The 25,001-nt window shown below is 44.7% G+C and overlaps 1 protein-coding gene across 1 annotated transcript in view; it reads left to right on the top strand.

The window, feature by feature from the left end:
- MAP3K2 (mitogen-activated protein kinase kinase kinase 2) overlaps window positions 1–25,001 on the top strand; it is a 91,293-nt gene that overhangs the window by 13,831 nt on the left and 52,461 nt on the right. The window contains exon 2 of the mRNA XM_061609216.1: window positions 12,503–12,572. Within this exon, the coding sequence (XP_061465200.1) occupies window positions 12,569–12,572 (4 nt within the window). The 5' untranslated portion in view covers window positions 12,503–12,568. The remainder of the gene's footprint in view (window positions 1–12,502; window positions 12,573–25,001) is intronic.

Below are 25,001 nucleotides of genomic sequence, written 5' to 3'. Positions count from 1 at the left end.
ACTAGGCAGACCGTATATATGGGGTGGGATTGCCAGTTCCTTCCCCGGCCTTTCTTTACCCCCCAGCATATGCCGGGTACTCATTTTACCGACCACAGATGGATGGAAGGCTGAGTGTACCTCGACCCTTTTTGCCGGAGATTCGACTTCCTCCTTCCTCCTCCCATTGGAATCGAACTCCGGCCGTGAGCAGAGCTTCGGCTGCGTTACCGCCGCTTACCACTCTGCGCCACGGAGGATCTTGGACAGGATAAGGGCTAATAAATTTAAACTTAATCCAGACAAGGAAGAGGGGCTCCCAGTCATAGACAAAAGACAGAGGCTAGATAGGAGATAGACAGATGAGTTCAACTTGTTCTGAATGGGGTAGTACTTTCCTCAAAGAATCATGTTTATGGTTCGGAGGGTGCTTCTGTATGCTACCTTGTGCTTGGATGATTAGATAATAGCTGTAGCCTGGAATGCCTTTGCCCAACTTAGGCTGGTGTGACAACTGCATCAGTTTCTGATAAGATCAGACCTGGCCACAGTAGCCCATGTAAACTAAGGTGCATCTAGATTGGATTGTTGCAACACACTCTACATGAGGCTGCCCTTGAAGAGTTTTCAGAAACTGTAGTTGGCTCAGAAGGCGGCAGCAGCAGTAATTCCATTTTACAGGATCATATTGCACCCATCTTGCAAGGGCTGCACTATCTACCTATTTGTTTCTGGGCTTAATTTAAAGTATTGGTGATGACCTTTAAAATCTTAAAAGCCTTAGGTCCAGGGTATTGGGGACAGCCTCCTCTCATTCCATCTTGCCCTCACCCAAGATCTTACTAAGAGGCCCTTCTCTGTGTCCCAAGTATGGTGCAAGCTTGGTTGATAGGCCTTGATAAAAGTCTTCCTCTGCAGCTACACCTAAATTATTGAACACTTTGCCCAGGAGGCTTGGATGGTCCCATTTCTTATGGTGTTACACCATGTGACAAAAATCTTCCTGTTTAGGCAGGCATTTGTTTTATTGGATAGATATTTATCTGATGCCTCTGTTTTAGCTGCTACAACTTAGTTGTATTTTTATTAATTGCATCTTTAAAAAAATGTAATTGTATTTTATGGTTGGTTTTAATGGTTAGCTGCCCAGAATGCTGCATAGGTACCAGAAGGCTAGGAAATAACTAAATACTTAACAAGCTTTACAAGCTTTTTTTATCTGCTTACTCGCTTAGCAGTGCAGCACCCTACAATGAGGATGCTTTCAGATTGTAGTATAACAAACAAGCAAGTTCATAGGATACCTTGCCTCCTTAACAGGTCTGATTTTATGATGTAAGGCTCATTTGAAAAAGAAGACAAAAGTGAGGAAGGTCTTTCTCGTATAGCGTGAAACTGAAAGTCCATCAACTAGTGTTGTGTTAGATTATTTCAGTAAGAGCCTACGAGAAGCACTCATAAGGAGTGGTACACATGAAATAGCCAACATATGGAGGCTGCTTAAATTGCTGTCCATGGCAGATATCAACATGCAGCAAGGTATTTATATGAAGTAATTTTCCATGCAGATCACATGGGAAGTACCTCCACATCACAATTTGCAGAGGTGTGGGGGTGCTTTGCTGCCCAAAGGCAATCACTCTAGGAGTTGCCTACATATGGCAACTGTTTTGTACGCACTGGACAGAACCAAGGCATGTCCAACTGTCCCATGGCTGAATGGTAAGGATGTGGCACTAGGTTGCACCAGTAGATGCCAAGCTGTGGCTGAATTTTGGTAAATTACTACTTTTCTAAAAATACCTTAATAGGAAGGGGTGCATATTTATAACTGAAGTGTATGAATTTCTGGAGACACAGTTGCCCTGATTCGAGAAATTCTGGTATGTACTGATGACTAGCGAAGTGAATGACATAAGTACTTTTTGGACAAAAGGATGACATTACAGTGGAAGATTTGAATCTCTGTGTGTAGTTCAGTGGAAGAGTGCATGGTCTTGGCTAGGAGAACTTGCCTTATGCTTGTTGCTGGACATCTCCTTTTAGAACTGTTGTACTAAAAGTAGGACCTATTCATGCACTGCAGCGGTGCTAGTTTCTGTTGAAAAAGCTGCTGTTAAGTCTGCCAGCGTTGTCGTCTTTCTTTGTGTTGTTGGTGAATGCTTCAGCTTATCTGCTATCGTTGGAGTGTGTCATTCTTGGGGGGAAAAAGACCTTTTCACTTGCCACCCTGGGCTCCGTTGGAGGAAGGTGCGGGATATAAATCTAATTAAGAAATAAAATTTGGGAATGCTTAAACCTCACAAGGAAATATGCTATTATACAGAACAATGCTAAAGAACTAAAGCAAAACACCTAATTTAACTGAAACCCAGTGATCCGGAGGGAAAATGGACTTGCCTTTGGTGACAGGTCTAATGGACATAAGAAACAGAGGGGAAACAACAATTACATGCAGACAGTAATCTTAGTATGATGTTACCTTGAATGTCCATCTCTGTTGCAGATGTGGAGGCCCAGAAAGGGTTGCTTTTCCTCCAGATTATTTTTCTAGAGAAGACTGGAAAAATTTATTTATTTATTTATTTAATTACATTTCTAGACCGCCCTATAGCAGAAAGCTCTCAGGGCGGTGTACAACAAATAAAAAACTATGGAATATTTCTTTTTTGGGTATGAATACAAGATTTTGCTCACTCAAACTGCATAGTTTTGAAGATAGTTTTGTAAGGCTATCTATAGCATTAAAGAGTAATGATTCCTGTGAACACTGCAGACATATACAATATTCAAATTCAAGATGTGTTTCCATACCTAAAGCAGCTTTCCCCAACCCGGTACCCTCTAATGTTGTTCAGCTCCAGCCATTGTTGCCAACAGGGATGATGGGAGTTTATAGTCCAGAATGTCTGGAGGTCACCCGTTTGGGGAAGGCTGCCATCTTTATGCCTTTTGTTTTCTTGTGAATTGTTAAGTATTGCCTTCTAGGAATATCTGATCTAGTTTGGAGATACTCAAAGCAAGTATCTTGTGTCTGCTGTCCTTTTGTTTGTACAAAACTAAGGCTGCAATTCCATACATACTTTCCTTGGAATTCTGATTGATCTCAGTGAGGCTTACTTTAGAGTCGACATCGATAGGATTGCATCATAAGACACTTTTTGAGGTGTCAATCCTAGGCATTTTTACCTGGGAGTACTCTCCGTTAAATGGAGCGTTTTGTGAGTAAAGATGTATAAGATTGCCCTGCAAATTTCATAAATATCCCAAATAGTAACATTTATATGCTAATTAAGTTATAAATAAGGTGTTTTATGTTAAACCAGTAAAATATGTTTAGGTTTGATAAAGTACATATTGCATATTTTCAGTTTCTCCCAAAATTTCTGCCAGGGTCTTCTCTGTCTTCATAATTTTGAAAATTTCACATCTCAAGCATTTGATGGATTGTGATGGGCTGCTTTTACTGATGATTATTTATTTATTTAGGTTAATTGTATGTTCTGCTGGCTCTGATTTTATTTTTATGGGGTACATATTTTTAGTATTAAATGGATTCACTTGTTTGGTTTTAAACTGAATATTACATATTTCTGTAAATCACCTCAGATAATTTGATAAATAATAAATAATAGTCACTAATAGGAAAAAAACCTTGCAGTTTAAGAACGTACCTATAGCCCACAGATATTTCTATCAAACTTTAAAAAGCAGGGAAATTGGGCAGCTATAGTGAGTGCATCAGGGGAGCAGCAGACCCGACCTCCTCTCTGAGAAATTGTACTACCCTACAAATTTGTCAAAATGCAAAGACAATTTGGGTTAGTCTTTCACAATCCAATCCACTTCCTGTGTAGCTTGGAATAATTTGGTAACATGTGCCTCTGAGCACATGGTGAGTGGTGGCAACACCTACCATATCCAAAGATGGAGAATTACATTTTTGTATGTTTGATGGTGTTCTTCTTACTTCACTTCTTTCCTGTGTTACTACTGTTTCTACAGAGAATCTAGCCTAGAAAATTGTATTTCTCTCATTATTCATCCTAGAAATTGTGTTAAATTTGTTTTTATTAATTTCAATGCCTTTTTATTGGTCAATATTATTCATTTATTATTTATTTATTGCATTTGTATACCATCCCATTGCCAAAGCTCTCTGGGCGGTTTACAACAACTAAAAACATTATAAACAAATACACAAATTTAAAAACACATTTTTCAAAAGCAATTTAAAAACACATGCTAAAATGCCTGGGAGAAGAGGAAAGTCTTGACCTTGTGCTGAAAAGATAGCAGTGTTGGCGCCAGGCACACCTCATCAGGGAGATCATTCCATAATTTGGGGGCCACCACTGAGAAGGCCCTTTCCCTTGTTGCCACCGTCCCAGCTTCCCTCGGAGGAGGCATCCGGAGGAGGGCCTTGGATTTTGAGTGTAATGTATGGGGGGGGGTTGTGTCGGGAGAGGAGTTCCATCAGGTATTGTGGTCCCAAGCTGTGTAAGGCTTTATAGGTTAAAACCAGCACCTTGAATCGAGCTCGGAAACATACATGCAGCCAATGCAAGCGGGCCAGAATTGGTTTTATATGTTTGAACCGTCTGGTCCCTGTTACCAATATGGCCGCTGCATTTTGCACAAGCTGCAATTTCCGAACCATCTTCAAAGGCAGCCCCACATAGAGTGCATTGCAGTAATCTAACTTGGAGGTTACCAGAGCATGGACAACTGAAGCCAGATTATCCCTGTCCAGATAGGGGCGTAGCTGGACCACCAACCAAAGTTGGTAGAAGGCACTACGTGCCACCAAGGCTACCTGAGCCTCAAGTGACAGAGATGGTTCTAGGAGAACCCCCAGACTATGAACCTGCTCCTTCAGGGGCAGTGCAACCTCATCCAGGACAGGTTGGACATCCACCATCTGGTCAGAAGCACCACCCACTAGCAGCATCTCAGTCTTGTCTGGCCTGAGCCTTAGTTTATTAGCCCTCATCCAGTCCCGTGTCGCAGTCAGGCACCAGTTCAGCACATTGACAGCCTCACCTGAAGAAGATGAAAAGGAGAAATAGAGCTGCGTGTCATCAGTATAGTGATGGCAACGCTCTCCAAAGCTCCGGATGACTGAACCCAATGGTTTCATGTAGATGTTGAACAGCATGGGGGACAGAACTGACCTCTGTGGAACCCCATACTGGAGAGTTCAGGGTAATGTCCCCCAAGCACCACCTTCTGGAGGCGACCTGCCAAGTACTAGCGGAATCACCACCATGCAGTCCCTCCCACTCCCAACTCAGCCAGTCTTCCCAGAAGGATACCATGGTCGATGGTATCGAAAGCCGCTGAGAGATCAAGGAGAATCAGCAGAGTCACACTCCCCCTGTCTCTCTTCCGACAAAGGTCATCATACAGGGCAACCAAGGCTGTTTCCGTGCCAAAACCAGGCCTGAAACCCGACTGAAATGGATCCAGATAATCGGTCTCATCCAAGAGTGTCTGGAGCTGGCCTGCAACCACTTGTTTAAGGACCTTGCCCAGGAATGGAACATTTGCTACCGGCCTATAGTTATTAAGATTTTCTGGGTCCAAGGAGGGTCTCTTCAGGAGTGGTCTCACTACTGTCTCTCAGGTAGCCAGGGACCACCCCCTCTCGCAGAGAAGCATTAATCACTTCCCTGGCCCAGCTGGCTGTTCCATCCCTGCTAGCTTTTATTAGCCAAGAAGGGCAAGGATCCAGCACAGAAGTGGTTGCACGAACCTGTTCAAACACCTTGTCAACGTCCTCAAGCTGTACTAACTGAAATTCATCCAAGAAATCGGGACAAGGCTGTGCTCTGGATACCTCGCTTGATTCACCTGCTATAACACTGGAGTCTAAGTCCTGGCGGATGCTAAAGATTTTATCCTGGAAGTGCCTAGCAAATTCATTACAGCAGGCCTCAGATGGTTCTACCATGTGTCTGGGGTCAGAGTGTAATAGCCCCCGGACAATTCTGAAGAGCTCCGCTGGGGGGCAGCGTGATGATTTGATAGTGGCAGCAAAAATTTGTTTTTTTGCTACCCTCACTGCCCCTAAATACAGCTTACCATAGGCACTTTCCAGTGTATAATTGCATCCACTAGGGGTTCATCTCCATCTGCACTCAAGCCGTCTCCTATATTGTTTCATTGCTCTCAGCTCTGGGGTATACCATGGAGCTGTACAAGCTCTACACAGGAGAGGGTGCTCAGGAGTAATCATGTCAACTGCCCGGGTCATTTCTGTATTCCACAGTTCAACCAGGGTTTCGATGGGAGTGCCAGCCCTATCAGCCGGAAAACTCCCCAGAGCCCTTTGGAAACCATCCGGATCCATTATTCTCTGGGGTGGACCAACTTAATAGGCCCCCACCCTTGCACGGGGGAGAAGCCGCTGTAAGTCTAAACTTCAGCAAGCAGTGATCTGTCCATGACAGAGGGACTGATGTAAGGCCCCCCACATTCAGATCACCAACTCCATGTCCAGTTGCAAAAACCAAGTCTAGAGTATGCCCTGCTATATGTGTTGGGCCAATGGCATATTGGGACAGTCCCATGGTTGTCATGGAGACCATGAAATCCTGAGCCACCCCAGATAAGGTGGCCTTGACATGGATGTTGACATCCCCCAGAACCAACAGTCTGGGGGATCTCAACAATACACCCGAGACCACCTCCATCAGCTCAGCTAGGGAGTCTGTTGGGCAGCGGGGTGGGCGGTACACCAACAGAATCCCCAGTCTGTCCTGCTGACCCAACATAAGGTGCAAACACTCCAGACCAGTAGTCACATGAACAGGGTGCTTGCAGAGGAAAATGGAGCTCCTATAGACCACAGCAACCCCCCTCCCCAGCCCTCAGGTCTACCCTGATACTGAACTAGGTACCCTGGAGGGCATAGCTGGAAGAGACTGACTCCCTCCTGTTCACCCAACCAGGTCTCTGTTATACATGCCAGATCGGCTGCCTCATCCACTATTAAATTGTGAATGAGGGAGATCTTATTATGCACCGATCTGGCATTTAGGAGCAGCATCTGGAGGCCTGAGAGCTGGCTGATAGGGCAACCAACAAACGTGCAGGTGTGGGGAAGACTGGAATAAGGCACAGTCGTTAAGTGCCTGGGCCACATTCCCTTTACCTGGCAAGTCCTCCTCACAACGCCATATCTCCCTCAACCCGTCACTACACTAATTGGGGGCCCCCCTCAGGTCTCCCCACTTGGCTCTGAGTCCTCTCTCCCAGGCACATGACTGAAGACCCACAAAAGGGCAGACAAAGCAGGAGGCACCTCAGCCAGCCAGCTTATGTATCCCCTCCAGAGAAGGGACAGGTGGAAGAAATCAACAGCTGGCTGACTACCAGGGGCATGGGCCTGCAAGGCGAGACACCTGCCAAGCAGAAATCCAACAGGGAGAGAGTGGTGGTGGTGGTCGCCAAGCAGCAGCAGCAAGCAGGCAGGCAGGCAGGTTGGCAGACAGCAGCAGCAAATGGCTCTCCTTCCTTGGACAGCGATGATCCCTTTCCTCCTGCAGGCACTGGGTGCATTATTTTGGGTGCATTAACAGTTGAATTTGAAACTGCAGTTTGATGTAAAATCAGACTGATTACAATATGTTGCTACTTAAGCAATGAATTAAAAAAATGAATCTCACTGTTGGAAAAAACAAACTTGACCTGCCCAAGATCCATGTGTTCAGCCTGCTATGTTTAAATCACACCACTTAAGGAAGAGTGGGCAATTAAAAACATAGAGCACACCTAGAAATTTGCTAGAATATATTTCACCTCCCACTGTTTTATCTTTTGCAAACTGAGACACTCATGTCCATTGCAGAATAGACAGTGCCATTATTCCACAATTATTTTTGGAGTTTTTTTAGTGTAAATTATGCAATCTGTTGCTATACTCCACGTTTAGACATGATTAAACTTTCATGTGCCAGATCGACTGGGCAAATTCAAAAGTTTTTCTATACCAGAGGGGGCCAACTAATTAGTCCTGTGCTTAAGGTTTTTGTTGCCAAAATCATAGCCCAAATACTCTATGGTGGAGAACTTTGGGGGGAATCAGCCAAACATGAGACAGAAAATTTGCAAAATAAGTTTATGAGGCAGATACTGGGGCTTCCCCCCTGGGCTCCATCAGCCCACCTTAGAGCAGAGCTTGGTTTACCCTCAATTTCAGCAAGAACTGATTTATCCTACTTTAGATATTGGTGTAGATTAAACAGGATGGATGATCAGTCCCCTCACCAAGCTCTGCTGGTTTGAGCAACTTAGGAATGGGGGATGGGCCCAGGAGTGCCAAGCAACGCTAGAGATTTATAACCTCTCCATGGAAAAATTTTTAAGCCTTAGCCCACTCGCACTAAGGAATTGGATCTTTGACCATGATGCAAGCCAAGACAGGACAACAATAGTTGCCACACCCTTTTCTGTCTGGTAGCCCCAACTTAAGGTCAGTCATGTAAGATCCAATAATTTTGAGGTTTTGACCTATGCACAACTTCGTAGGGCATTCACGGAACTTAGGTTTCAAGTGATGCCATCTGCACATCTTGAGGGGAGATACCTGGGAATCCCAACTAATGAACAAAAATGCATTTGTGGGTGTGATCAGATAGAAGTCATAATTCATTACCTGTTGTATTGTCCCTTGTGTGAGGGGATCCCAGAAGGAAATTCTTGGCATATTATATTCAGCTATACTCGGATACATCACCCCAGGAGTTGGTAGTGGAACTTTTAGCAGACAATTTTAAACAAGTAACAATCCCAGCTGCCAATTTTGCCCTGGCAGCCAAGAAGCTATGGGCTAGCCATATTAAGAACTATGAACTATAATCAGTTTTAGATTGGGTATAACTAGTTCTGCTGATGGCTTATTTGTACTTGGATGTTTTATTTTATTTTAATTTTCTCTCTCTCTCTGTATTTTGCAAAGGCCTATGGCTATACAAATAAAGTTCATTAAAGTCATTGCAGAATACAGTGCCATTATTTCACAATTATTTTTGTAGTTTTTTTTAGTGTAAATTATGCAGCGTGTTGCTGTACTCCATGTATTCATAGAAACAAGCAAAAGAAAATGCTTCACTAAAATGGCAAAGTAAATCAAACTTATTTAAAGTGACTTCGTGAACTATATCATCTGTCTTAATAATGTTGTTTCCTCCCTGCTAAAACAAGATCAGCACAACACATGTCTTGTTTCTGTTATTTGGGCTGATTGCAGGTATTGCCACCACTCACCATATGCTCAGAGGCATGTTACCAAATTGTTCCAAGCTACACACAGGAAGCGGATTGGACTGTGCAAGACCAACCCAAATTGTGTTTGCATTTTGAAAAATTTGTAGGGCAGTACAGTACCTCAGAGAGGAAGTCAGGTCTCCTGCTCCCCTGGTGCATTCACTATAGCTGCCCAATTTCCCTGCTTTTTAAAGTTTGGTAGAAATATTTGTTGGCTTATAGGTATGTTCTTGAACAGTAAGTGTTTTTTGCCCATGAGTGAATTTCTCTGCTTTTTATTCTGGGAGGTAAGAAATGGGATCCTGTGCAAGTTTGCTTAGAATGGATTGATCGTTTGCATGCTTATTGACTTCAGTGGGATTTACTCCTCCGCAATCATGCTTAGCATAGGTGAAACTGACTATGGGGAAGGACAGCTATGGGGTGGTATACAAATGAAATAAATAAATAAATAAATAAGGGGGAGGGAGAGAGGAGAGGGGGACCAGAAAGCAGGTGTGATCATTTTTATGCTTATTGAGCATTTACTCCCATGCAATCATGCTTAGGATAAGTGAAGCTGACCATGGGGGAGGAAGAAGGGGGGGATTGGAAGGGGAGGGATAGGAGGGAGGAGGGAAGGGTATGTTTGATCTTTTGCATGCTTATTGAGTTCAGTGGAATTTACATCTGTGCAATCATGCTTAGGATAGGTAAAAGTGACCAGGGGGGAGAGGAGAGGGAAGAAGGAAGGGAGGTGAGGGATGAGGCAGGGGGAGGGATTGGGAGGGGGAGGGAGGGGTGAAGAAAGGGGGAGAGAAGGGGCAAGAGGGGAGGGGATAGGGGGCAGGTTTGATCATTTGCATGCTTTTGAGTTCAATGGAATTTATTGCTGTACAATCATGCTTAGGATAGATGAAATTGACCTGGAGGAGGGGGAAGGGGGAGAGAAGGGGAGGAAGGTTAGGGGTAGGAAGAGATAGGGAAGAGGGAAGGGTAGGGGAGGAGATTGGGTGGGTGAGTGTGTGGGCACTGGGCAGAGGGAAAACCTCTTTCCAAAATGAAAACATTGTGAACAATATCATTGTTTTTCAGGGTTTCCCCCACCTTTTTATTCTACAGCAGGCACATGTAGCCTCCCACCCAAATTTAAGCCAAATCTGTCCCTGGCCACACCCATGCCAGAACTTTATTTCACTTTAGACAATCATGGTTTCCCCCCAAAAATCCTGGGTATAGGTTGTGAAGGGTGCTGAGAGTTGCTAGGAGACGCCCTATTCCCCTCACAGAGCTACAATCCCCGGAAGAGGGGCTGACTATTAAACCACTCTGGCCACTGGAATTCTGTCCGGGAAATAGGAGTCTCCTAATAACTCTCAGCACCCTTCACAAGCTACACTTCCCAGGATTCTTTGGGGGAAGCCATGACTGCCTATAGTGAAATAAATGTCTGGTGTGGGTGTGGCCCCCTGATTAGCTAAGCCAAACAGCTGTGAGTCTGGCTGTTAGAACACTGACATTTGGTTCTTACTGAGCATGCCCATGAAGTCATTGACTTCAATATTAAATTTATTAAATGAATTAAAAATCAGCCAGGTGTTTTTTTTTAACTTTTAAACTACAGAAGATGAAGGTTGGAGTATGGGGTAAGGTCAGTAATAGGATTACAGGTACTCAGTGAACATGGCTGATGTTTAATTAATTTCAATAAATTATGAGACCAGTGACAGAAAAAAGTCCAACAGGGTGTCTGGATTTTTTTCTCTTTAGACTTTGAACTCTCGATTCTCTCAGAGTGTTTTGTGTATCGCCTTGAACATGTAGAGGGTTGTTAAGCAAGCGTTTCTGAGTTCAGGACTATATGTTTTGTACGGTTTTGTTTTGAAATGAGGTTATGGGAAGCAGCAGAATGCCATGGTGGGTGTTTTCAATTTAACATTGCAGAATGCGAAAAATCCATGCTGGCTATAGTGTACAGCCACTCTTGTGACTGTATAGTATAGCCACTGTGGCAGCATTGCTGTAAGTGGGCTTAATCATTTTGTTTGCCTTCCCTAGAGATGTAAAATATCTGGAAATTTTGAAGCCATGGGGAAAAAATGTTTTTTTCCAGATTTTTACAGAATTTTTTGGAAAAATTGAGAAAATGTAATATTAGCACTTCTTACAGATTGAAAGTCACTTTGGTACTTTAGGAACATAAAATGTAATTATCTACCAGTTGGTTTGGCATAAAATTATCACGTTTGGTATATTAAAAGTACATTCTATTCAAACAATTATTACAAATCAAAATATTTTTTTTAATTTTTACTTTTTTTGTAACAAATGGATCTACAAGCTTCTGAACTGTAAGGAACACTTAAACTGTAAGGAACCTCTTTTGGTTTGCCAGTTTATGAGGAGCAGGCAAAAAACAATTAAAAAGAAGAATCCATCAAGATTAATAACAAAGAAAATTATTCATGTCTCTGCTAGTCCTCCACAGTGTCAAGCAGACATAAAGCATCCATTCCCATAAAAAGAACTTAGAAAAAGGGGGAGACGAAGATTCAATAAAACATTTTATTCATCATGCTAAAATAAAACATTCCCTAATCCATTTTTTCTTCATCTTTTTCAATTTTTCCATTTTTGGGGGAAAAAACCAAAAAGGCTTCAGAAAAAATGGAAAAAAACTTTCCCCCCAATTTTTTCTGTTTTTTTTCCAGGCCTTCACATCTCTAGCCTTCCCTGAAGGAGTCTGGCATTTATTTCACAAATATATTTAAACTTTACCAAACTTTACTACCCTTTCAGCTCAAACCACAAGTTGCCCATTGGTCTGGTCTCTTTTGGTAATTCCTACTGTACTATCTGTCCAGTCTTTTAAAAAATTCCAGTATATGATTTAAGATCTAGAAAACTTTTTTGAAAAAATCTTTAGGGTGTCCGCCCAGTTAGCAGAATACTTTCTGTGCCATGATAATTTGGGCTTTGGTGAATGGAACTATGGTTTGCAGAGATGTGATAACCCAGCAAAAGCTATGGCATTACATTATTGGCTGTTTATATACAGGAAACAAGGTATTCCTGTAGTAGTCTTCACCTGTATTACTTCATGAAGAAGCTGATGGGGGAAGCTATGGCAGAGCTTGAGCTAATTTTCAACATCCCTGCCTCCATCGTTTCCCTTCACCTGTGACTTCTTACAGTTAACTTTTGGGCAGTGGCAATTTTTTTTTAATGTTGTAATTATAGTGCTGTCATTTTTTTTGTTTTGTGTTTTTGTAAGGCAATAAAAGGATTCTAATGGGAGAACCATTCTTCTGAAATACAGATTTGCTGGCTGGCTGCAGCTATGGGTGAGTTCTTGAGCTTAACTCAATTTAGCGTAAACATCAGTCTTGTGTTCTCAGTGCAGATGTTGTAAAATATGGAAACTGATAATTTGCAATTTTAATATAATTTTAATAAAATGTGAAAATCTATTCAATGTTATCTTTGTTCTAAAATATTTGAGAGAAATTTTTCACATTTATTTATTTATTTATTTATTGAATTTATAAGCCACTTTTCCATATACATATGCTCAAAGTGGCTTACAATAACACAAAAAATGCAAATGATGACATCAATAGCAATTGTTTCAAATCATTTCAAAACATAAGAATCCAACAATAACTTCAATTGATTACCTAAACTATATCACATTTAAAGTTATCATAAAACATCATAAAACAAGCTATTAATCAATTAAAAATATCAAATGAATAACGTAACATTTCAATATTAATAACATAAGATTCCAGTCCAATACAGAAGCAAAGAAAATAGTTTTTTGTCACTCTAGAATTGATGTTAGAGTCTCTGCTGATGGCTGCTGTTATATGAAAACTCCATGTTCAAAGGCAGACTAACTCGGTGCGCCGGTGGCTGGAGAGAACCCACAGTGGGAGAAGGCTATTGCTTGTAGGCTCCCCCAAAAAACAGTCAGATGGACACTGCAGAAAGGCAAGATACTGGAGAACGCAGAGCCTCGGTCAAGTCCCTGAGGAAACAGAGCACCCAGGGCTCACACAAACACTCCCTGGAATGCACGATGCCGCTGTAGCGGCGGCACCCCCCAGCATCCCCATTCCGTCGCTTGATGCCTCACCCATCTGCACCAGGTTCCATGACACAGTGACTGTTGTCAGGTGGGTGGACTGGCAACCTGGTGTTCGACGTGGCGGGCAGCAGGCAGCTCCTCACCCCAGTATCGTGCCAGACTCCTGGAAAGGCAATGCTCCACAGCCTCATTGGAGGAAAGGAAAAACTGCTTACAGTAGGGCCCCACTCATACGGCGGGTTAGGTTTCAGACCCCCGCTGAAAAGCGAAAATCGCTAAGAAGTGGAACAGCCTTTTTTTCACTTGCGAATGCATATAAAAGCCTAATAACATGTTTACACTATCATATATTGTCGGAAGGCAGAGCTGGGGTCCCAATCCCGGGGAGCTGGATCCCGGAGAGTTGGGAGAAGATTATTCGGATGGATGGCAGAGGGAAGGGGGAGGAACTTCCCCCCTTTGGAGCGAAGACGAAACGGGAACTGCCAGTGATAAGGTCGCTTAGCAACGGGGAGCCTGAGCCCTCCCTGAACATTCTCACGCCTCCCCCTCTTTCAGGCTCAGAGCAAGAGGGGAAAGAGGGAGGGCTGCTCACAGCCGAAAAGCGGGGAGGCAGTTTACCATCAGCCCCTCCCCTATCCCCCATCCTGGAATCGGAAACTTCAGAAGAGGAGGGGGTGATGCTTCCCCCCTCACCGCGCACACGCAGACAGCTGAAAAGACAGGAGAGAAAGGGGGGAAGGCGGGCAGTACCTGAGGGGCAGATAAGGAGGAGCGAAAGATTGCACGCCCGTTTGGCCCCTTCTTAAAGAACAGGCGGGAAGAAGTCCCTTGCTCTGTCAACTTTCTCCCAATGCCGCAGGACCTGTATCCCTGTATTGCTTCATGAGAAAACGCAGTGTTTGTTTGGACATTACCCTAATAAAACACGAATTAACTACAGCCGTTGGTCTGGTTCCTGAGTCACATCCTGGGCCTGACAGCTTGACAGAGCCCCCTAAATCACCCTCAACGCTCTCTTCACTTGACTGGGACAAGATGTCAAAGGGAGCAGCGGGGGGGACGAACCCCACTTCTGAGACGGAAGAAGTGGAACTCTTGAGGACTAAGGTAGCTGATTTGCAGACGGATGTTCAAGCCCTGCTAGCAGCAGTCAAGGCGCTGAAGACGGATAATCAAACCTTGAAGGCCACGATAGACCAGATGTGAACAGCCCCTCCAGCTGCCGTAGTAAAGGTTCCCATTGGATTGCCCCCAAAATACGCGGGACAAAGTGATCAGTTGGCAACCTTCGTGGCTCAATGTGAGTTATATCTGGATGTCAGGCACACGGAATTTCCAGACGATGGGGCTGAAGTAGCTTTCGTGATTAGCCTCCTGGAGGGAGAAGCTGCAAAATGGGTGACTCCGTATCTTGTGAGAAAGGATACTGTCTTAGGAAGGTACAGAGGATTTATACAGGAGATGACCAAGATGTTTCAAGACCCGCAAAGGGCTGAAACAGTAGCGCGGCAACTAGGCGCTCTGAAGCAAGCTAAAGGGACTGTTTCCGAGTACACTAACGCTTTTAAAATTCTGTCCCAGGAAACTGGTTACAATGACGCCGCCCTGATGTTTATGTACCGGAGTGGATTAAATGCTGAAATCCTGGATGAGTTGGCCAGGACCTCCCCCCCCCCCCGCTGACCTACCAGGGCTCATCCGGCTATGCCTACAGATAGATCACCGGATGGAAGGAAGGCGCCTGGAAAGGAAGCAGGAGGTCCCGAGATACTCAGCCTCGGCATCCCGCAACAAGACGCTTCCAACTGCAGGGATGGCAGGTAATGCAACTGAGGGACAGGGAGGGGCTAGGCCAAGACTGTCGGAAGAAGAAAAGGAAAGACGACGCCGGGAACGTTTATGCTTTTATTGTTCAAAGCCGGGCCATGTGGCCAGAGACTATGGACTGAAAGGGGGGAAAGCCGAGCCGTCGGGAAACTAGAACACCCAGTCCACGTGCAGGCCGGTGGACTGGGGGCAGCGTTGTATAAAGGCCCCCCAATGATCCAACCTCCCTCAAAGGGGGTGTTGGTCTTGCCTATTCGGATTACAACTTCCAGAGGAGTGGTGTTTAATTCCACTGCCTTAATTGACAGTGGAGCCTCCACAAATTTTATTGATGCAAAGTTAGTCAAGCGTCATGGAATTTCCCGGTGGAAACTGGACGCTCCCCTAGCTGTGGAGACTATCGATGGGAGACCCCTGAAGTCAGGAGGGGTGACACAAGCCACGGAGGAAGTGAAACTTCAAATCCCTGGGCACGAAGAGTTCATTTTGCTATACGTGTGAGATCTCTCGAACTTTGAGGTGATTCTGGGAATGCCCTGGCTAGCAAAGCATGAACCCAAAATAAGTTGGAAGGAGGTGGTGGTGTGGTTCACCTCACAGTATTGCCAGGAGAACTGTCAACCTGAAGGAATCAAGAACACCCTAGCGGGGGTAGTGCAAGAGATCGAGCAAGTGACCCTGCCGCCAAAGTATGAAGAATTCAAAGATGTGTTTGATGAAAAAGAGGCAGAGACTTTACCCCCCCACCGCCCTTACGACTGTGCGATTGACCTAGTGCCAGGAGCCAGCATCCCATCAGGGAGAATCTACTTTCTCACAGAGAATGAGAGGGAGGCCCTGAAGGAATTCCTGGATAAAAACCTGAGGCGAGGATTCATACGCCCCTCACAATCCCCTGCTGGAGCGCCACTATTGTTTGTGAAAAAGAAGGGGGGGAACTCAGACCCTGTAACGACTATCGCGCATTGAACCAGAGAACCATCCCCAACAGCTACCCGCTGCCCCTGATCTCAGAGTTGCTGGACCAACTGCGCTCTGCAAAAATCTTCACGAAGTTGGATTTGAGAGGAGCGTACAATCTGATCAGAATGAAGGAGGGAGATGAATGGAAAACAGGATTCTTGACCGCTTACGGACAGTATGAATACCTGGTCATGCCGTTCGGGCTTTGTGGAAGTCCAGGAATTTTTCAAAAATTCATGAACGACGTGTTTAGAGACTTGTTGGACACGTATGTAATCTGTTACTTAGATGATATCCTGGTGTTCTCAAAGAACCAGGAAGACCACGACCAGCATGTGAAGACGGTGTTGAAGAGACTGAGAGAAAATCACCTGTATGCTAAATTAGAGAAATGTGGATTTGACCTCAAGTCTCTAGACTTCCTTGGATATCGAATCTCAGCGGAAGGCGTGGAGATGGACCCAGGGAAAGTAAGCTGCATATTGGACTGGGGCCAACCTGTCACCAAAAAGGATGTACAACGGTTTTTGGGGTTTGCCAATTATTACAGAAAGTTCATTCCAGGGTTTTCCAAATTAACAGCTCCTCTGACTGACTGTTTAAGGGGGAAGAAGAAGTTTCAATGGACAGAGAACGCCACCGAGGCCTTTGAGGAGCTGAAGAGAAGGTTTGCTACTGAGCCCATTCTGCGCTTTGCTGATCCGAACCGCCCTTTCGTAGTGGAAGCAGATGCTTCAGATTTTGCCATCGGGGGGGTCCTGCTACAATTAGACCAAGAAGGGAAGGAGCTGCACCCCTGTGCGTACTTCTCTCGGAAGTTAAAGCCTGCAGAGAAGAACTACACAGTTTGGGAGAAGGAGCTGCTGGCCATCAAGGACTCTTTTGAAAACTGGAGACAATACCTAGAGGGGACCTCTCATTGAATTGAAGTGCGCTCCGACCACAAGAATCTTGAAAGCCTCCAAACCGCCAGAAAGCTTAACCAGAGACAGATAAGATGGTCCCAGTTCTTCACTAGGTTTAACTTCCAGATTACTTACCATGCCCAAGCCAAAAACCAGAGAGCGGATGCCTTATCCAGACAGCCACAATACAAAGAAAGTGAATCCGAGGACCAGCCTCAGTACGTAATCCCGCCAGAGAAATTAACGTTGGGAGTATGCCAGCCTTCATGGGAAGAGGAACTCAAAAAGGCACAACAAGAAGATGCAGACATGCTAAAATATCAGCAGGAGACGGGACAAGGTCAAGACTCAGAAGTAACCTTTCACTGGAGAAATGGACTGTTATGGTTCAAAACCGCCAGATATGTGCCAGAAGGGGAATTAAGGCTCAGAATCCTACGCCAGTGTCATGATTCCATCACAGCGGGACACTTTGGGATTTACAAGACCATTCAGAACGTGGCCAAGGACTTCTGGTGGCCTAAAATGCGTCGGGATATTGAGAGTTATGTAAAGTCCTGCTCTGTCTGTCTGCGGACAAAAACACAAACAGGGACACCAGCAGGACTGTTACAACCGTTGCCTGTCCCACACGAACCCTGGAAGGACCTCTCCATGGATTTTATAACTGATCTACCCAAGTCCCAAGGAATGACAGCCATCTTAGTAGTGGTGGATCTACTTACCAAAATGGCACACTTTCTTCCTTGTGCAGGGGCCTTAGAGGCTAAAGAAATGGCCAAGTTATTCATAAAAGAAGTCTACCGGCTGCATGGATTGCCAAACAGCGTAGTCTCAGACCGAGGAACTCAGTTCACAGCCAAATTTTGGAGAGCAATGTGGAAACAGTTGCAGACGGAATTAAAACTCTCCTCCGCCCATCACCCCCAGACAGATGGGCAGACAGAACGCTTGAACGCCGTTTTGGAAAGATATTTATGAAGTTATGTGTCCTATCAACAGACTGACTGGGTATCATATTTGCATTTTGCAGAGTTCGCCTACAACAATTCTCTGCACTCCAGCACTCAACAAACCCCGTTCTTCGCTAATTATGGATTCCATCCTAAAGTCTTTCCAAGCAGCTCAGAAGGAATGCTGGTACCGGCAGCTGAGAACTTCCTTAAGGAATTGCAAGCGGCGCAACAGACACTGAAACAGCAGTTAAATGAAGCCAAAATGGAGTACAAGCGAGTTGCTGACCTGCACAGGAAGGAGGCCCCCCCCCTTCAACCGGGAGACCAGGTATGGCTGTCCACCCGCTTCCTCCAGATGCTGGGCAAATGTAGAAAATTACAAGACAAGAGGGTGGGTCCTTTCGAAATAGAAACTCAAATCAATCCCGTGGCGTACTGACTGAAGCTGCCTGACACGTTTAAAATACATCCTGTGTTCCATCGATCCCTCTTAACGAAAGCCGCCCCTCCCAGTGAGTTACGGCCGGAGGAACCTCCCGGAGCTCCACTCCTGGTAAATGAGCAGCTTGAGTTTGAAGTTGAGGAGATCTTAGATTCCAGGATCAGACGCCACAAGCTGCAGTACTTGATTCACTGGAAAGGCTGTGGGGTGGCTGACAGATCATGGGAAGATGCAGCTGATGTGCATGCTCCAGAATTGGTAAAACTTTTCCATCAACGTTTTCCCCACCGTCCCAAGCCAGACCGTCCCAAGCCAGACAAGGGGAGGGGGCACAGCCTGGGAGGGGGGATGGTGTCGGAAGGCAGAGCTGGGGTCCCAATCCCGGGGAGCTGGATCCTGGAGAGTTGGGAGAAGAGTATTCGGATGGATGTCAGAGGGAAGGGGGAGGAACTTCCCCCCTTTGGAGCGAAGACGAAACAGAGGAACTGCCAGTGATAAGGTCGCTTAGCAACGGGGAGCCTAAGCCCTCCCTGGACATTCTCACGGCTCCCTCTCTTTCAGGCTCAGAGCAAGAGGGGAAAGAGGGAGGGCTGCTCACAGCCGAAAAGCGGGGAGGCAGTTTACCATCAGCTCCTCCCCTATCCCCCATCCTGGAATCGGAAACTTCAGAAGAGGAGGGGGTGATGCTTCCCCCCTCACCGCGCACACGCAGACAGCTGAAAAGACAGGAGAGAAAGGGGGGAAGGCGGGCAGTACCTGAGGGGCAGTTAAGGAGGAGCGAAAGATTGCGCGCCCGTTTGGCCCCTTCTTAAAGAACAGGCGGAAAGAAGTCCCTTGCTCTGTCAACTTTCTCCCAATGCCGCAGGACCTATATCCCTGTATTGCTTCATGAGAAAACGCAGTCTTTGGACATTACCCTAATAAAACACGAATTAACTACAGCCGTTGGTCTGGTTCCTGAGTCACATCCTGGGCCTGACATATATTAAGTGTGCAATAGAGCTAGGCCTAAAAAAAGATACGAAAGTGAAATGAATATATAGTACACACATTGGTTACCTTCCTGTCAGCAATATGGAGGTGCATCAGCGATGAGTATTATCATCCTGCAAGAAATAGGTGAGGCACATCACTTTGGCTGCATGTAAGAAGCACGCCGATTCATGCCCAGGGCCCAAACGCTCACCACCCAAGAAGGGGCCAAGGAAAATACGGCCGTGGAAGACCGGGAAAGTGAATGTTGGCTGCAGCGCTTCTATCCTAGCCGGGTCTCCTTGCACGGCATTTAGGAGCGGGTTGGGACTGATGCAGGTGTTATTTCTGCCTGCGCAAAGGTTAGCGAAGGAGCTTACTTAGACTGTAATTCTCCACATTGTTGCGTCCAGCTCCAGCAGCTCGGTGAGGCTGCCCGAGAGAGAAGCGAGTCACTCTTTCTGCCGGCAGCGGCTGTGATGGAGGCAAAGGAGCCTTCGGTGATCAGGGCAGAGAAGTGCTTGGTGTCATCTATCAGAAAGTGCGTCTGGATGAAAAGACGCTCTCTCTTCCCCGGGCCCTTGACGGGCGTGTACTGACCTTCGAGATCAATGACGTCATGCTTGGGCAGGAACCTGAAGCTGGCGGCCAGCAAGCCCGAGAGTACCAAGGGCAGTAGCAGGAAGGGCCACGGGTGGGCGCCTGTGAGGCATCCTTCCCTGGCTCTCACTGTCAGGTTCCTACCTGCTCGTGGTTACTGCCTGTCTCTAGGCACCACCAGGGACTCCACCAGTCCGGACCGCTCTCTCTTATGATTTCTCTCCCCGCTCTAGCACAGATCTCAACAGATCCCCCTGCTAGGCAACCACCAGTAACGTCCCAATACTAGTATTCCCAGAGACTCTGAATACTGGTATTGTTATTCTCTTCACCGCTGCCACCATTTGTTACAGTTCCCCTTCAGCCTTGGTCATTACCTTACCCTCCCTTCTGGTCTGTGAAACCCCAGCCAAGGATCAGGCCTTTGGTAAACCAAATTAAGTATTTATTACAGATAACAAAGCTAACAAGATTAACAAGATTTCTTCTTAAGGCACATAAGCATATGGTTTTACTCAATACTAATCCGAACTCCACCTCTCTCCTTCTTCATGCTCTCCTGGCAAACAACTCTCTCAAACCCCACCAAGCAATCCACTCTTTCTCTTCTCCCCCCAGATTCCACAATTCACCACCTCACATTCACCCAGATTTACCTGTCATCCTTTCATTTATACTGTCAGCCATTTTAAACATTCAGCCAATCATCAAGCATTCTATTGCCTATTCACTCCCCCTCCTCTTTCACTACTTACCATGTATACTCTAACCAACCAGCACTTACTATATATACACTAATATATAGGAACATCACAGCGCCCACCAAGGCGCCGAGGGCCCAGAGCACGTGCAACAGGGGCCGCTCCACACAGTGGGTGTTGCAGCCAGGGGTGCCATTGCCTTTCAGCCTTTAGGGCTGCGGGGCCAGCTGGCTCTCCGTTGTGTGGTGAGCCTTCACCATTGCCCCTGGAGCTGGCACATTTTCATCATCTGACTCATCAATGAATCTTACTCGTTTTGATGATGGAGACTTGGATGAAGCTCTTGCAGGGGTTTGTGTTGCTGTTGACGTTTAAGATTGTTCAAGGCTAGCTGTTGCTGTTGAAGGTTACAGTGGTACTTCCTTAAAGTAGGAAAGCAATGAACTTTGCCTCATGAATTGCCATCTCCTTTCCCTTAGAATTTCTTTATAGCATGCAATACCGTTTAGAAGGCTTGCATTCACTTTAGAACTTCTTTCGAAATTTGGATCAACCCTCTCAAAAGCTGCCATCTCCGTTTCTATACAGTTGATAGCTTCTTCCAATTCCTTGGTTGTCATTTCTCTAGTGACAGCAGGACTATCATCAGGATGGAACTCCTCTTCACGAAACATCCTTCTTTGCTCTTCAGTCAGGAGAAGACCTTCGTCTGTTAGGGTCTTGTCATGAGAGACAAGCTATTCTGTCACATCCTCAGGCTCGACTTCCAATTCTAATTCCCTTGCCATTTCCACAACATTTGTAGTGACTTCCTCCACTGGATTCCCAAAGCCTTCAAAATCCTCCATAAGTGTGGGAATTAGCTTCTTCCAAACACCTTTCAATGTTGTTTCTTTAACTTCCTCCCATGCATCTCTAATAGTTTTTATACCATCCAAAATTGTGAAGCCTTTCCAAAATGCTTTTAATTTATTTTGTCTATGCCCAGGTACTGTATTACTGTCTAAGGCATTTATAGCAAAAGTTCTTCTTAGGTAATAGAATTTAAACGCTGCAATTACACCTTGGTCCATAGGCTGCAGCAATGAAGTTGTATTTGCAGGTAGAAAAAACATTTGCCTCCTTGTACAAACCAACTAGAGCTCTAGGATAGCCAGGGGCATTGTCTGCAGGAAGTAAAATCTTAAAAGGAATCTTCTTTTCCTTGCAGTAAGCCTTAACTGTCGGCTTAAAATAGTCCGTGAACCAATTTGAGAAAAGATCGCCAGTCATCCTAGCTTTTGAATTGGATCTATAATAAACAGGGAGCCTAGCTTTTGCATAGTTCTTTAGGGCCCTAAGATTTTCTGAGTGATAAATCATCATAGGTTTTAACTTGCAGTCACCTGCTGCATTAGCCCCTAACAAGAGAGTTAGCCTGTCTGTTGCAGCTTTGAAGCCAGGCATTGACTTCTCCTTTTTAGCAATAAAAGTCCTAGACGGCATCTTCTTCCAATATAGGGCCGTTTCGTCCACGTTGAAAATCTGCTGCTTATACACCATCTTTGATGATCTTTGCAAGCTCACATGGATAACTTTCTGCAGCTACTGCATCAGCACTAGCTGCTTCACCCTGCACTTTAATGTGGAGATGGTTTCTACTGGTTTGATCTTCAATCCACACCAGTAAAAGTTTTTCCATGTCTGCAATAAGGCTATCATGTTTTCTTACAACTTTAATTTTCACTGGTGTAGCACTTTTAATTTCCTTCAACACTTTTGTGACGATCCCACAGCTGGCTTTACCTGCGATACTCCCACCAGGGCCACTACCTGTCAGGATCTCGGTTTTTATTTGTTCTCTCACACGCTCTAGCACAGATTTCACAAGATCCCACTGCTAGGCAGCACCACCAGCCACTCCCTGTAAACAATACTGCTAGAGACTTCTCAGTCTCCCCCTATGGCTTATTGTTACTTTGTGTCTGGGTGCCCTTGCCGTCAATAACCCACTTGTATCTTTGTCTATAAAGCATACAATCCTGGGTTGCTCTGGATACTTGACGATGTTACAATATCTCCCTTCACCGCTGCCGCCATTTGTTTGATACTGTTTCCCTCCAGCCTTTGGTATTACCCTGCCCACCCTTCTGGTCTGTATCAACCCCAGCCAAGGATCAGACTTTTGGTAAACCAATAAAATATTTATTTATAAACACCAGGAAATAACAAGATTATGTAAGGTAGATTTAACAAGCGTATGGTTTCATACAGTATCACTCTTTATGTTTCTGGTAATATATAATTTGTCTAAATATCAACCAAATACAATCCAAGCCTCCCTCAGAACTCTGCCAACCAACTCATCCAAATAACTCTCCACTAACAACTCTCACAACTCCCCCACACTCAACTGTCATCCTCTCATTTATACCTTCAGCCATTCAAACACTCAGCCAATCATCATACAGCATTCTCCAGCATTCTAGCCCATGTACTCCCCCCTCTTACTCAGTCACTTACCATATTTATTTATTTATTGCACTTGTATATCGCCCCATAGCCGAAGCTCTCTGGGCGGTTTACAGCAATCAAAAACATTAAAAACATATATCACTTAATAAACCCACACTTACCATATTTACAGATATTAAAATACAGGGACATCACAACTTTCTCCTTAGCGTTCACAATTGTACTAACTGTTTGGTGAGCCAGCCAAACCTAGCTTACGGCCTATCTCAGCCATAGGCATACCTTGCTCACTTAGTTTAATCGTTTCTAACTTGGCATTTAAAGTAAGAGGCTTACGACTCCTTTTTTTTTAATCACTAGTACTACACTTTGATGCCATTGTAATTAACACAAAAATATTATATATAATAAAATACCTTTAAAAAGTTTGAAAGTTTGGAAAATTGCCAGAATACTGAGAGACGCAGAGCACACAAATGCTGTAAACAGACTGAATCACTGACAATAAAATGGCGCCTGACGCCCTTCTCAGACTCAGCTGCTGAGCGCGTCATGCCAAAAAAGCGGAACAAGCACCAAACATAATGAACATGGATATAATTGAAAACCACCGTATTAGCGGAACGCTGAAAAGTGGGGTCCTACTGTACAGCTTACTTTGTTCCGAGGAGCTGTCAGTAAGAACAGAATTCGCTACATTGTTGTGTATAGCTCTAGTTAGCGGTATGTTTTACTGGAGAACTACTTCAAAGAGTGACATACCAAAACCACAACTCCTGGGCTGCATAACACAGCCCGCTAAGCAAGTCTTCATGTCACAGAAGCTGTTCCCTCCACACCTCGTGTTTGGACTCTCTGGGGTGAGGGAGGAGAGGGCCAATACACTTCCCTCTAGCTAGGATTGACAATTAGCCTCTGTAGATATTTTTTAAACATTTGCTTGATATGCAGACGTTATTAGGGGATAATGTTTGTTTCCACAGTGTGGAATCATCTGTTGATTCCTGCAGATCAAGCTGCTGTTATAAAGGCATACCAGCAGACCAGACCATGCTTTCTGATCAGTTGCTAAACCAATCTCCAATATTGTTCTGAGTTTTCAGTTACTAACTCCTTAGCTATATGGAAAACTTGGAAGTAACACTGGGCAAATTAGAAAAAGCAAAACATGATTTTAAAAGAGAAAACTCCCAGATTTAAATAGAGTAAAATAAAATCTGGAGTATCAAATAGTTTGAGACTGATTATCCCAGGATTCATGTAAAAAGCATAGGCTATGCTTAGTTTCAAATAGGATTAGAATATAGTACTTTTGTCTTCATTCTTTTGTGCTGCTAGGTTTGGCTGATTGTACTGAAAGGTTCTTTATCATTTGTAAAACATTTATATATTTGTTTCTTGTATGATTGAAAGGTTTATGATTCCTATGGTTTGGTTTTCCCAGCTATCTAATTTTAACAGGGTATTGTCAGCTATAGATTGTAAACCTGATATTCTCAATACCTACTTCAAAAGTTACCTCAATACCCATGTATTCTTGAGGGTGAAGTGGGTAATAGATTAATTCTTGCTCAGTAGAAAATTGGTTGTACCTGACAGGTATCGGTGTCAAATGTACCCCAAGAAAGCCATACAAATAACATTCTTGGTGGAAGTTATGAGTGACACCATTTGCAATAAAAAGAATCATGCCTTTATTGAGAGCTTCCCTTTCTCGGTAAAATGATATAGTTGCACATTAGTCATTGGCGTCAACAATGTCCCACGATATAAAGTACAAAAACCTACACAAACGGTATGTGGAGTCTGCACTAGTTTTTTTCCCCAAAGGAAGATGTTCAGTGAGGCAATGTATGCCAT

The sequence above is a fragment of the Rhineura floridana genome, chromosome 2, assembly GCF_030035675.1.
Source record: "Rhineura floridana isolate rRhiFlo1 chromosome 2, rRhiFlo1.hap2, whole genome shotgun sequence".
NCBI lineage: Eukaryota > Metazoa > Chordata > Lepidosauria > Squamata > Rhineuridae > Rhineura > Rhineura floridana.
The sequence above is the reverse complement of the archived record's forward strand: the minus strand, read 5'-3'. Positions and strand labels throughout refer to the sequence as shown.